The sequence below is a fragment of the Pongo pygmaeus genome, chromosome 11 (genome assembly GCF_028885625.2).
Source record: "Pongo pygmaeus isolate AG05252 chromosome 11, NHGRI_mPonPyg2-v2.0_pri, whole genome shotgun sequence".
Lineage (NCBI taxonomy): Eukaryota > Metazoa > Chordata > Mammalia > Primates > Hominidae > Pongo > Pongo pygmaeus.
The window spans coordinates 68,583,149-68,597,732 of NC_072384.2; the positions used below are offsets into that span (position 1 = coordinate 68,583,149).

The 14,584-nt window shown below is 37.9% G+C and overlaps 1 protein-coding gene across 4 annotated transcripts in view; it reads right to left on the minus strand.

Annotated features, from left to right (window-relative positions):
• The window catches only part of ABCB11 (ATP binding cassette subfamily B member 11), a 110,172-nt gene that overhangs the window by 57,802 nt on the left and 37,786 nt on the right, over window positions 1-14,584 (minus strand). For all 4 annotated transcript variants that reach the window (XM_054476926.2, XM_063647616.1, XM_054476927.2 and 1 more), the window contains 3 exons: window positions 12,415-12,539; window positions 7,724-7,898; window positions 1,563-1,676 (listed from right to left, as the gene is read on the minus strand). In XM_054476926.2, coding sequence (XP_054332901.1) covers window positions 1,563-1,676; window positions 7,724-7,898; window positions 12,415-12,539 — 414 coding nt within the window. The remainder of the gene's footprint in view (window positions 1-1,562; window positions 1,677-7,723; window positions 7,899-12,414; window positions 12,540-14,584) is intronic.

The window sequence follows — 14,584 nt, forward strand, 5'->3', positions numbered from 1 at the left end:
ACCCGGCTACTTTTTAAATTTTTTGTAGAGACAGGGTTGCCCAGGCTTGTCTCAAACTCCTGGGCTCAAGCTATCCTCCTGACTTGGCCTCCCAAAGTGCTGGGATTACAGGTGTGAGCCACCATGCCTGGCCATCAATGAACATTTTTATGTGGTTTTCAACAATCTCTCTGTACTCCAATATATGAAACCCCAAATTATAAAACAGATAAAGCAATGAGTCACTTCCTTAGTAGGTTACAACTTCACTGTTTGGCGAAAGAGTATCAAACAGGGGACAGTGAACCAAACAGGTTCAGGGAACCCACAAATCACCTCTGGATCTCCAGGGCTTGCTTTGGACTCAGCTCAGGGCATTTTTTTTTTTTTTTTCAAAGAGAAACAACAAAAGATTGCCAACTTCCCCTTCTGTTCTTGGTTTTCTGTTTGTTTGTTTTTTGAGACAGGTTCTCAGTCTGTTGCCCAGGCTGGAGTGCAGTGGCGCAATCATGGCTCACTGCAGCCTCGGCCACCCTGGGCTCAGGTGATCCTCCCACCTCAGCCTCTTGAATAGCTGGGACTACAGGCACATGCCATCTTGGCGGGCTAATTTTTGTGTTCTTAGTAGAGACAGGTTTTCACCACGTTTCCCAGGCTGGTCTTGAACTCCTGGGCTCAGGCAACCCACCCACCTTGGCCTCCCAAAGTATTGGGATTACAGACAAGAGCCACCATGCCTGGCCTGTTCTTGGATTTTGGCTCCCTAGCTTGGCCTCCAGTGTGCTTCCACAGACTAACCAGTAAAATCCCTTTTTGCCATATTTAGAAGACAAGCGAATTTTATGGACATGGCCTTGAAGTCCTGCATGGTATGGCCCTTCCCATGCCTCCAGCCTCTGCCCCCTGTTCACTCTATTCAGTTGCACTGGGCTTGTTTCAGTTTCTTTAAATCAGCAGCCTTTTCCAACCTGGGGGCCTCTCTTCCATGAATGCCATCTCTGCTCTTACTTCCCATGCCCCACCCCCTCCAATCCCCCTTTGCATGGCTGACTCTCCTTCAGTTCTCCGCTCAAATGCTACCTCCTCATAGATGCTGTCACCACCACCCAACTTAAAGACTCCTTCTCCCACTCCAGTCGCTGTCACATTGCCCTGTTTTATTTCCTTTATTTACTTACCACTCTGCTATTGTCTTATCTTTGAATGTGCATACTTCTTTACTGCCTGTCCTCTCCCAGCATGAGTAAAGAACAGGGGTCTTACTTGTTCTAGTTCCCTGTTGCATTCACTCCCTTGAGGCAGGAGAATCGCTTGAACCCGGGAGGCGGGGGGTTGCAGTGAGCCGAGATTGTGCCACTGCACTCCAGCCTGGGCAACAAGAGCGAAACTCCATCTCAAAAAAAAAAAAAAAAAAAAAAGAATTGGCACCAGCACATGATAGCATTTAATAAGTGTTGCTGAATTAAGGGCCTTGTGATAGCTTCTTATATTTTTAACATTAAGGTAAATTCTTCAGGAGTTCATTCTGTGCCCCAGCCCCATCCGCCGCCTGTTAATCGCCTTTACTTTTGGCTTTTACATACCCTGTCTATTGTCTCAAAAATGCTGGTGGCTGCTGCACGTCCAGTTGCAAAGGCTTCCAAACAAGGAGAGGCATTGCCAAGATTTAAAGCTCCTACTATGACACTGAGGAAAATCTGAAATGAAAAGAGAGAGAGATTTTTCATGTGTTTTTGTTAATGTGTAAATACTAATTACTATCATTTGGGTCATCCATGTTAACTCAGAGAGTTATCAGAAATTCTCTTCTGTGGGTTCAAAAGCTAGCTCTTTGACTGTTTGGAAATACCCAAAATAGTTTTTGTTCTGTAAAGCATCTCCAATTTTTCCACTGTTATGATTTAAAAGACCACTTTATTTTTTACTGAATATTACTCTTCTACAAAGTAGAACTGTTTTGAAATGAGTAAGAAGTCTAAGCAAGGTAGCATGTAGACCCAAAGTGGACTTTAATAGTGATTTGATAATTGAATTCATTATGTAATCAGCCTTATAGTGATTTTCTGGTTAAAGGGTTGCCAAAAACAGTACAGACACTAAGATCAGCCTGACTATTCCAGAGGCTGGTACATGCAAAACCAACCTGCTACTGTTGTTACCGCTATGCTAATGCTACTATTATAGTAGTCACTGGGATAACTACTGCAACTACTATGAATAACAGTAATAATAACAATAATAACAGTTATGTTTCTAAGTGTTTTATCTGTATTATTTCATTTCATCCTTACAACAGAAGAGTGAACAGACAGGTATGGAGGCTCCTAATTTTCACTAGGTTACAACATGTCATAAGTAGTAGAGCAGAATTTGAATCCAGGCTTTTGAGTGCCATTCTACCTAGCTCCCAGACTCACCTGTTGCTGGCTACATGCAGGTGGAGTGGTCAGGTTCCTGTGCAGACTTGGGGCAGCTGTTCTTTGACTCACCAATGCAGTCATCTCATTACCTTAGGGGAAGGCTACCTGATCATGTCCAGATGTTCCTACCAAATAGCACTCTGTTTTTATTAATATCAGCACTGTTTATAAAGGTGAGGAAGAGACAATGAGGCAAATCCTCAAGTTGGCCTCCAGAAGGAATACCAGTCTCCTCCTCTCTATCCTGTCAACCAAAGAATGGTCCTACTCTTGTGACTTGCATAGAGGATGTTTCATTGGCCACAGTCTACTGCCAAGTCAAAGAATGGCCCTGCATGAATGTAGTCTTTTTCAGGTAATCGAAGATCCTGGTCTGTGATGGTTTTTATAGGCCAGACCCTTCCCATTTGTTGTATCACATTGGGGCAAATTGCCCGAGTCTCTCCTGCTTCTCTTTTTTCCTTGTGCCTGGAGGGTCTGAACCGTGGAAAGTCTCAGAGCCTCTCAGCCCTGTCTCTCCCTCTTCAGTAACCTCTTCATTCCACACATTAGGATGATTAACAGGGCCGGGGCTGCCCTACATGGGTTGTGGGTTAGCCCACTCACGCTTTATCCCTAGAGTCCCAGCCTATGCATAGGGACAAAAATTATCTCTTCATCTCCTTTTCCTCAATTATGGCAGGTGGTTCCTCCCATAGGCAGATTATGTAATCTTTCAAGCCCCCATTTCTTCATCTACAACACAGGGATAATGATAGCATATATTTCATAGGATTATTACAGGATCAAATGAGATAATGTGTGTAAAGATGATTAATCCAGTGCTAGTCACTTCAATGGTGGTGATGATGCTGCTGACAGTGAAGAAAGTATTGAGGTCCCACACTTAGGAGATGGTAAAGGAAGCAGATAGAACACTTCTTATGGTCCAATTTAGTTTAAGACCACACGCATCAGAGGTCTTCCTACCTCAGCAAAGGAACCTTCCATTTGCCCTAGATCCAGGGCCAGCAAACATTTTCTGCAAAAGGGCCAAATAAATATTTAAGGCTTTTCAGGCCATATGGGCTCTGAAGTAATTACTCAACTCTGCTATGTAGTATAAAAGCAACCACAGCATATGTAAATAAGTGACTGTGGCTCTGTCCCAGTAAAATGTTATTTATAAAAACAGGCAGTGAGCTGGATTTGGCCTGTCGACCATAGTTTGCTGACTTCTGGCTGAATGGAGGCCTAAATTGAAGTTTGGGGTCCAACTCTTTGAACGGCTCTCTAGATGGGGAGGAGTGAGTGAGACAGGACAAAAGCACATTCCCAAATCATCACAGTAGCTAGCAACATCCCAATAAGCCATCACTTGTCACTCAACATCATATTCTTTAGCCCTGTGAACAGCAGAAGTAGGGTAGACAGAGAGATGGGAAGGGAGACTGCTGTGGAATAATTAAGCTATGGGTGTGCTGGAGAAAAAGGGGTCTGTGGCCCCTGGGAAGACAAAGTCAGAGGCAGGAAAACAGTGGTTAATAGGTAGGCCCCAAAGTCAGGGAGACCTGAGTTCAAATCCCTCTCAATATTTCTTGACCTCATGGCTTCAATTTCATTTTTAAGTGGTAGTATAATGACACCAATTACAGAATGAGATTGAGAGCATTACATGCAGTAATTTTATTACATAATACATCACTCAGTGCTTGACACTTTGTATATACTGAATGAATGTCACTCTCCATTATGTGATTATTTTTATTAATGAATTCTGAAACTCAAGAGGGTCATGAAAGAACAACCTTCTGCACCATTCAGGTCCCCTTCATCTTTTCCTACCAGACCACAGAGTGCATTTTTTCTCTGTGCACAAGTGATACTAATTATAGTCACTTATGTGAACTACTTACCATTTATGCCCAATTACCATGCAGCCAGTAACGATTTTGTGTATCACAAAATGTACTGGATTAACCAAACCGTTAATTAGTTTTGTGGATTAAAACACTCAACTCAGCCCACGCACACTCAGCCTTCATAGTTTGCTGCTCAGAAGTTTGGCCAAGACCTGAGAGAGAGAGCGAGCGAGAGAGAGAGAGAAGAGAGAGAGAGCAAGGAATATAGTGTTAAAGGATGCATTTCATCTTCCCAAAGGAAATTTTCTCTTGAGATATAAGCAGAGGCTTACAGAAAGACGTTGGGAGTAACAGGTTAATAATTAGTTGATTAAAATGTTAGAGACCCATAGTATGCCATGTCTGCACATAGCAAGGACTCAAGAAATATCAGTTGAAAGAATAAATTATTTACAAAAGATAGAGTAGCTCACTGTACAATGGGCAGGAAATTTAAAGATGAGGGACATAAAATTGGATTCCTACTATAGAGAGTTACCAAAGGGATTTTTATTCAAGTGCTTCCAGTTGGAATTGTGTATTATTTGATTTTCAATTTACCAATTCACTTTTCCCTCTGAACCATTATTATTGTATACCTCTATCCTCTCCTTGTAGGCATGGAACAAAAGGAAAAATAAGTTTTCTCAATGCTTGCCTTCTTGCATAGAAAGTATGTATAAGCAGCTGGGACTAAAGCCAACTACTGATATCCCTATTTTGGTAAATGTCAAAGTTCTTAGGAGGAATTGGATCAATAAAGACAAGGGACTATGGTTAAAATCTGGACCTGCAATACTTCAGTGGCTTTTCCAATCTGCAAAAACTGTATCTAAGTTGTTAAGAAGTGGTTAAATTATAAAATTGGTAACACTTCCCATCCATACTATCTCTTTAAAGTTTACAAAACACACTAATCTGTATTATCATATTTATTTTCTTTAACAAATTCAAAAAATGTCAGCTGTTCATGTTGCAAAGATAAACTGAATTGAAAAAGTTGTTCTTTGTGTATTATCATATTCTTAATGAAATAAAGTCCATGGCTTGGAATGATTATGGTTTGACCTCTGATAATCACTTCCATTTGCAAATCAAAATCCTACTCAATTTTCCCTGGTAATGTATTTATCTTAAAGCAGTAGGTTTTGAATTTTAAGCTTTCAGCTAGCAAATTTCTGGTGTACAAGGTTTTGATATTTTTCATTGTTTGCTCTACCCAGAATCTGGAGCTAAAAAATTTTACTTAAGAATTTGATATAAAACTACTCCCCATCTACTTGCAGGCCAAATGAAACAAATATTTCATTTTTTGTTTCCCTGGCCTCATAGATCTTACTGTCTGAGGGTGGGAAGGGGTGGGCACAAGTGTCAATAAATGCAAATATCCAATGTCACACAAGTGCTTTGAAAAAAAGTACAGCAGATCACAAAAGAGAATAAAAAATGGGTGAGCGTAAAAGGCCTGACTGGTAAAGTAGCATTTAGCTGAGAATTCAAACAATAATCAGAGTCCAATTGCAACAAGAGAGAGCCATAAGCTAAGGAGGAAAGGCCTTGGGAGAGGGAGCAGGATAAGAAGCCTTCCTGGACCCCAGCCACACCTGGTTATCCTGCTATTCACTGTCAAGGTTCTCTGTCCTCTATAGCACATCTCTATTTGTCTGTGTTCATTTACATAGTTACTGATTTATTGCTTGTCTTCTCCATTAAACTGTAAATCCCATTGAGGCAAAAACAAAAACAAAAACAAAAACAAAAAACCATATTTCCTTTGCTCATTGTTGAATCCCCTGCATTTTCTAAGTGTCTGGCACATAGTAGATGCTGAATAATTACTTATTGAATGAATAACTGGAAAGACAATGAAAATTAAAGGCATTAGCTACTTTAGCACAAGTGAGCAGTAAAGTACATTTGTAGTACCTGTTCTGTTAAGGATGTTATTGACCTGGCATTTTAGTAACTCATTATGTTTCACAAATACATTTATTAGTATGTATCTTGGACTGTCATAAAGCTCAGTTATATGAGCTGTTAATTTTTAGCTGAGAGACCACTGACTTTACATTTTCATGGCATATTTTCTTTTGGACTCGTCAGAAAATCATCATTTCATAGCTATAAAGTCTTCAGTTAATTTGAAATTATTAAATTGCTGGTCTCAACGATTCAAATGTTTAGCATCTCTTTACTATAAAATGTATAAGTATTACTTGTTTCTCTATAAAATTTCTAGAAGGTAACGTTGGAAAAGCCCTTCTAGACTTTGGCTTAGGCAAAGATTTCATGACCAAGAACCCAAAAGCTAATGCAATAAAAACAAAGATAAATAGGTGAGACTTAATTAAACTAAAGAGCTTTTTCACAGCATAAGGAACAGTCAGCGAGTAAACAGACAACCCACAGGATGGGAGAAAATCTTCACAATCTACACATCCTACAAAAGACTAATATCCGGAATCTACAATAAACTCAAAAAGTGGGCTAAGGACATGAATAGACAATTCTCAGAAGAAGATATACAAATGACCAACAAACATATGAAAAAAATGCTCAACATCACTAATGATCAGGGAAATACAAAAAACCACAATGTGATACCACCTTAATCTTGCAAGAATGGCTATAATAAAACAATCAAAACATAATAGATGTTGGCATGGATGTGGTGAAAAGGAACACTTCTACACTGCTGGTGGGAATGTAAACTAGTACAACAACTATGGAAAACAGTATGGAGATTCCTTAAAGAACTGAACATAGAACTACCATTTGATTCAGCAATCCCACTACTGGGTATCTACCCAGAGGAAAAGAAGTCGTTACACAAAAGAGATACTTTCACACGCATGTTTATAGCAGCACAATTTACAATTGCAGAACTGTGGAACTAGCCCAAATGCCCATCAATCAACAAATGGATAAAGAAACTGTGATATATATATAACATATATGTATATATATACACAGATATATATAATTACATATATATATATATGACAGAATACTACTCAGCAATAAAAGGAATGAATTAATGGCATTCTCAGCAACCTGGATGGGATTGGAGAGTGTTATTCTAAGTGAAGTAACTTAGGAATGGAAAACCAAATATTGCATGTTCTCAGTCATAAGTGGAAGCTAAGCTATGAGGATGCAAAGGCATAAGAATGATACAATGGACTTTGGGAACTCAGCAGAAAAGGGTAGGAAGGGAGTGAAGGATAAAAGGACTTACTCATGTAACCAAATACCACCTGTTTCCCAAAAAATTTATGGAAATAAAAAAAAATTAAGGTATTACTTATTTCCATAGACAGACTCCATAAAATCATTGATGCTTTTTTCCTGAAGACACCAAAGTAATAAAAACACATCTAATCCATGGACTTTTCTGAGATACCAGAAGGAAATGCTATGTCTCGGTCAATAAGTCCGAGGTACCTGGATGACGGTTCCTGGTGTATATTCTCCTTCATCCAGGACAAGTGTGGAGCCGTACCAGAAGGCCAGTGCATAACACAAAAAGATGAGACACCACACGAATCCAGTAAAGAATCCCATCACTATCCCTTTTCTAATTCCCCAACGCTGGGCAAACACAAGATTTTTCTCATACCTGTGAAGAGAAAATGTTTGAGTCAATTTCAGCAGAAACAGCTCAAGTTATAATGTTTAAAACAGGCCATGATGTAGTGGTTTTACAAAATGATCATAAAATCATCCCAAACACAGAGCAGCTTCAGGGAGAAAAATCTCCAGTAACCTTTGTGTAGTTTTTTAAAGTTTGTTTTAACCTGACAATGAAACGTGTTGCAAGGGCCATACTTAAAGCTGCCTGATTGCTGCTTGGATTGCATAGTGAGGTAAGCCTGGCCCCAAGAGAAAAGAATTTTCAACATAAATATATGAACAAGAGAGATCTAGTATTGTGTTTGAAGTGTTTCCTTGAGTCACATGACATGTACTTATTAGAAAATAATGCAACTGGCTCCAAATAAGCAGACCAGACTATTTTGTTTCCAGCTCACCAGGCTTGGAACTAGTGTTTGCACCAACTCATCTATAACTCACCCATCTGCCCTGTGGCTGAGATGCTGTGTTGTGACATACTGGTCAGGTTCACAGCCATGAGACATGGATAACTGAAACTATGTGGAAGTCCAATGCAAGGAATAGTTTTCAGTAATTCCATGATCTAGCCATTAACAATGGGCTTTGTCTCATATATAGCTCAGGCATTCTGAAACTGCCTTCCTACATCTCAAGAATTGAATTCATGGAGAACTTTTAACCTTTTGCAGGACACAAACTGAAGGTCTATCCTATGTTTGTTACCATTTTTAAAACACTACACTGTCTCTTTTATTGACAATAAAAGATAATGTCTTTCATGGTGGAAGAAATATGCTACTGAAATTTTTTACAAGAAATAAGGAACCTCACTCCACAAACCAAAAGAAGTGGGGAAAAGAGGATAATAAAAGGTTGTAAATCCTATTCTCTTTTTTACTTGATGGATTTGGTAGCAACTGAGAATAACACCATCTTACCAAATCTACAACACATAAAGTAAGATTTGCTATTCAGTTGGTAGCTATTTTATAAAAATCAAAGCATGGCACGTAGTAAGTACTCAATAAATACCAGATAAATTAAAGAATAAACAAAATTACATTTTAGACAACTGTATTATTTTGGCCATTTGGGTTTTTCTTTTCACTGGGAGTTAATCTCTAGAATAATGCTCTATAACTTTTCAACACTAATTTGTTTTTTGAGACAGGGTCTCACTCTGTCATTCAGGCTGGAGTGCAGTAGCATGATCACAGCTCACTGTAACCTCATCCTCCCCAGAATCAGGTGATCCTCCCACCTCAGCCTCCCAAGTAGCTGGGAGTACAGGTGTACACCACCAAGTCTGGTTAATTTTTGTATTTTTTTGTAGAGATGAGGTTTTGCCATGTTTCCCAGGCTTGTCTCAAACTCCTGGCCTCAAGCAATCCACCTGCCTTGGCTTTCCAAAGTGCTGGGATTACGGGTATGAGCCACTGTGCCCAGCCTGTTTGACTAAACAGAAATCTTATCAGACTTTATAAAGAACATGTAGCACAGTACCTGAATAAAATGTGTTTAATTAAAAAGGTGTTCAATAAAAATGTGTGAAATAGCATTTTGGATCATGCTGGCATTTCTTTATTATTTTTTAATTGACAAAAGTTACATATATTTATGGTATACAACATGATGGTTTGAAGTATGTATAAATTGTGGAATGGCTAAATCAAGATAATTAACATGCATTACCTCACATACTTATATTGTGTGTGTGTGTGTGTGTGTGTGTGATGAGAACACTTAAAAATCTATTCTTAGCAATTTTCAAGTACGCAATGCATTATTAACCATAGTCACCATGTTAACATTTCTTGAATTTATAAACTGCCTCTTAAGTGTGAATAAGGAAGGGTTTCTTTTAGATCACCATGAACTAAATTAAAACAACTACAATTAGATAATTAATAAGTCATTATTTTTAAAATATCTCAAACTACCCGTTTAACTGAAATTTTGAATCCTTTGACCAACGTCTCCCCAGTTCTCGCCTGCCCCCTCCCCCCCTTGAAGCACCTGGTAATCACTGTTCTGCTCTCTGCTTCCGGGAGTTCAACTCTGTCAGTGAGATCACGGGGTATTTTTCTGTGCCTGGCTTATTTCACTTAACATAATGTCCTCCAGGTTCATCATGTTGCTGCAAATAACAGTATTTTCTTCTTTTTAAAGGCTGAATAGTATTCTATTGAACGTGGCATGTAAATTTACACACACCATATTTTCTTCATTCACTTGTCTGTTGACGGGTGCTTAGGTTGATTCCATACCTTGGCTATTGTGAATAATGTTGCAGTGAATATAAGAGTACAGATATCTCTTGACATAGTGATTTCATTTCCTTTGGATATATACCCAGTAGTGGGGATGCTGGATCATATGGTAGTTCTATTTTCCATTTTTTGATGAATCTCCATACTCTTTGGCTGTACTGATTTACTTTCCCACCAAAAGCGATCCGTGTAACAGGGTTTCATTTTCCCCATATACTTGCCAACACTTGATATCTTTCTTCTTTTTATAATGGCCATTCTTACAGGTATAACATGATATCTCATTGTGGTTTTGACTTGTGTTTCCTTGATGATTAGTGATGTGTGACCTCTTTTCACTTACCTGTTGTATGTTTCTTTTTGTATGTTTCTATTTGTATGTTTTCTTTTGAGAAATGTCTATTCAGGTCTTTTGACCATTTTTTAATCAAGTTGTTTTTTTGTCATTGAGTTGTTTGTGTTTCTTATATGTATTGGATATTAACCCCTTATCAGATGTATGGGTTACAAATATTTTCTCTCATTCTATAAATTGCCTCATCACTCTATTGATTGCTTCCTTTTTGAAGCTTTTTAGTTTGATGTAATCCCATCTGTCTATTTTTGCTTTTGTTACCTGTCCTTTGGGGGTTGTGTCAAAAAAATCATTGCCTAGACAAATGTCATAGAGCTTCTTCCCTATGCTTTCTTCTAGTAGTTTTTCAGTTTTATATCCTACATTTAAAACTTTAATCCATTTTGAGTTGATATTTGTGTATAGTGTGAGGTAAGGATCAAATTTCATTCTTCTGCATGTGGATATCCAGTTTCCCCAACATCGTTTATTGAAGAGACTGCCCTTTCCTCATGGTGTGTTGTTGGCCTCTTTATTGAAAACCAATGGACTATAAATGCATGGACTTCTTTCTGGGCTCTCCATTCTTTTTCACTGGTCTATGTGTCTGTTTCTATGCCAGTACCATGCTGTTTTGATTACTATAGTAATCAAATAATCTAATAATGATCTACTACTTTGTAGTAGATTTTGAGATCAGGTAACGTGATGCCTCCAGCTTTGTTCTTCTTGTTCAGGATTTTTGCTATTCAAGGTCTTTTGTGGTTGCTAAGAAGTGGCAAGAATGGGTATTTTTGTCTTGTTCCTGATCTTAGGGGGAAAAGCTTTCAAATTCTCACCCTTGAGTATGATTTAGCTGTGGGCTTGTCATATGTGACCTTTATTGTATTAAGGTACCTTCTTTTTATACCTAATTTGTTGAGAGTTTCTGTCAGGAAAGGATGTTGAATTTTGTTAAAAGCTTTTTCAGCATCTATTGAGATAACCATATGGTTTTTGTCTTTCATTCTGTTAATGTGGTATATTACATTTATTGACATGCCTATGTTGAACCATCCTTACACCCTAGGGATAAATCTCACTTGATCATGGTGAATGATTCTTTTAATGTGCTATTCAATTTGGTTTACTAGTATTTTTGTTGAGCATTTTCACACCCATGTTTATCATGGATATTGGCCTTTGATTTTCTTGTAGTATCCTTTTCTGGCTTTGGTATCAAGGTAATATTGGCCTTGTAAAATGAGTGTGAAGTATTCCCTCCTCTTTAATTTTATGGAAGAATTTGAGGAGGACTGGTACTAGTTTTTCTTTAAATGTCTGGTAAAATTCAGCAATGAAGCAATCAGGTCCTGGGCTTTTCTTTCATGGAAGACTTTTTATTACTGATCCAATCTCCTTACTCATTATTGGTATGTTCAGATTTATTTCTCTTTATTTCTCTGTGATTCAACCTTGGCAGGTTGTATTTTTCTAGGAATTTATCCATTTCTTCTAGGTCATCCAATTTGTTGGCGTTTGTTTTTAGTAGTCTCTTATGATCTTCTGTATTTCTGTGGTATCAGTTGTAATGTCTCATGTAGGCTTTTCTTTAATGACAGCAAACAGCATTATAGACTGATATGAGGTATAATATTTATGCATACATACCATCAGAGTTTGAAATAAATATCTACCCTAAGTTGGCTTTCTAAAAATTGCCAAGTGCAACATCTTTAAAAACATACTGCTAAAGGCTTGGGACTTCTTATAGTGCTCTGACCAACCTAAATTACTCGCTTAGCTCCCTCTTGAACAAGTACTTCCTCTGGGGGCCACAGACCAAGGTGGGTCTGCCGCTTTGCACAAACTGAGAGACTCAGGGTACTACACTGATTGATGAAATTAAGGAAAGAATCAGATTCCAATTAACCAACCTTTCAACCTCTCTTTTCTCACCACCAAAAGCAGCCACTGTTCTCATTGATGAAATGACTTCATCAGCTACCACCCCTGCTTTGGCATAGGCCTTCAGCTCATAGTCCGTAAACTTGGACACACTCTAAAAATCAAAAAGAAGAAAAGAAAATGTGAAGTCCAAGAAATTAGGTAAGTCAGTCTGTCATTCAGATTCATTTAACATGTGGCATGGGTTTCATACAATATTAGATTCTCACTGTAATATCATTGACAGGAGGAAGAAATCTGGTCCAAATTTGGTGTATGGTAAGCTTCATCCAGAGTTGTCTGGTTGTTGATACATCAAAATGACCCTACTAAAAGTAAGAACTTCCTCAAAGAATAAGTTCCAAATAGGACATTCTGTAAGACTAAAGTGTTTCAGTCATTATACTAATAAGGTGTTAAGTTAGACCATGTCATAGTTCATTGCTATTAGCCAATGGCCATTGCATAATTTATAGACAAACGCCAGAGACACATGCAGATATCATGATTGGGTATAATATATGGCATATAACATATAAAGTATAGGCATGATGTTGAAAGATGATTCCAGATGATTCCAGAAAAGAAAGTCCATTTTTCACTCAGTTGGAGATGCTCAACTATGTAGTTTTGATTTTTACAAAAGGAAATGAAAAGACATCTGTATTTAACAGTAGACACATTACTTTTTCTAAAACTGACTTGGATTGAGTCCTAGTCAAAATTAACCCCTAAAGAAACCCCTGGCATAGATTAATAAATAATAAGAAGAAAAAACACATATTGCAGAAGATCAACTAGCTCAGAAATATAAAAATATATATAATACCCAGATTAAGGGAGTTTATCTTCCAGTAGTTTTTCCAAACTTTTAGCAGCAAAACTCTTATCAAAATCTTAGATGGAATTCTAAGACGTAAGTTAAGTAAGTATTCATAGTAGTTTTTAAAAACAATATATTTCATCAGTGTACATTTTATAAAACATGTGAATTAAACATGTAACAGTAAGGAAAGTGAGGCTTTTTTTTTTTTTTTAAAGAGACGGGTTCTTGTTCTGTTGCCCAGGCTGGAATGCAGTGGCATGATCCTAGCTCACTGCAGCCTCAAACTCCTGGACTCAAGCATTTCACTGGCCTCAGCCTCCTGGGTATCTGAGACTATAGGCACATGCCACCATGCCTGGCTATTTAAAATTTTTTTTTTTTTTTTTTTTTTTTGTAGAGATGGGATCTCACTGTGTTACCAAGACTGGAAGCTGTTTTTATTAACATTAAAATTTACATTTGAGCCTAGTGAAGTTTCTTGTATAGTTTGTTGTATAGTTGCTTGTAGAAGTTTGTTGTATAAGGACAAACATACACAGACTTGGAAGCAAGACAAGACATGTGCAGACCTACAACATTCTAAATCAGTGACGTGTTTATGAGAAGCTGGAAATGGGTACTGAGATGACTAGAGAAACTAAGCGTTAGATCTGTTTAAAACCAAGTGAACTGGGCTATGTGTTAACTTCCAACATGTTGAAATGTGGCCTATGATCCACGTGAGTGTGTATATTACTTTATCACAGGTTTGAAGAAAGAGATTAGTGTATATGGAAAAAAATGAACAAAATGTTTGCAAAACCCCTGAAGCTCTTCTGTGGAAGTTGAGGGTTCCCTGGAGTATAGTTGGAAAGCGGTTAGTAGGAAAGACTGCCATAAAACTTGAATGATATAGTGGATTGAAAAACATATACATCTCTCTTTAGCAATTGATTCTGTGCCCGACACTGCTTAAATGCATAACGTGGATTATTCCCTGAATCATCATAATGTTTTTGGGAGGTATTATCCCTATTTTAAAGACAAGGAAACTGAGGTTTTCATGGGTTAAATGGATTTTTCCTGAGTCACACAACCTGTTAGCGGTAGAGCCAAGTGGTGACCTAATGAAATGGAGTGAGCTCTTTGCTATTGTCACTTTAAACCATTTTCTATTTTATCTGGGAAATGTTTGAGTCATGTAGTCAGTGGACTGTGAGAATATTTTGCTATTGAGCAATAGGAAATTGGTACCTATTGCTCAATGATGTGTGAGTGTGTATGCAGTTTTTCAGTTAAATTCTATTCTCATTTATAGCAAATTTTTAGTATGACTGATTCCATAACATGCTATC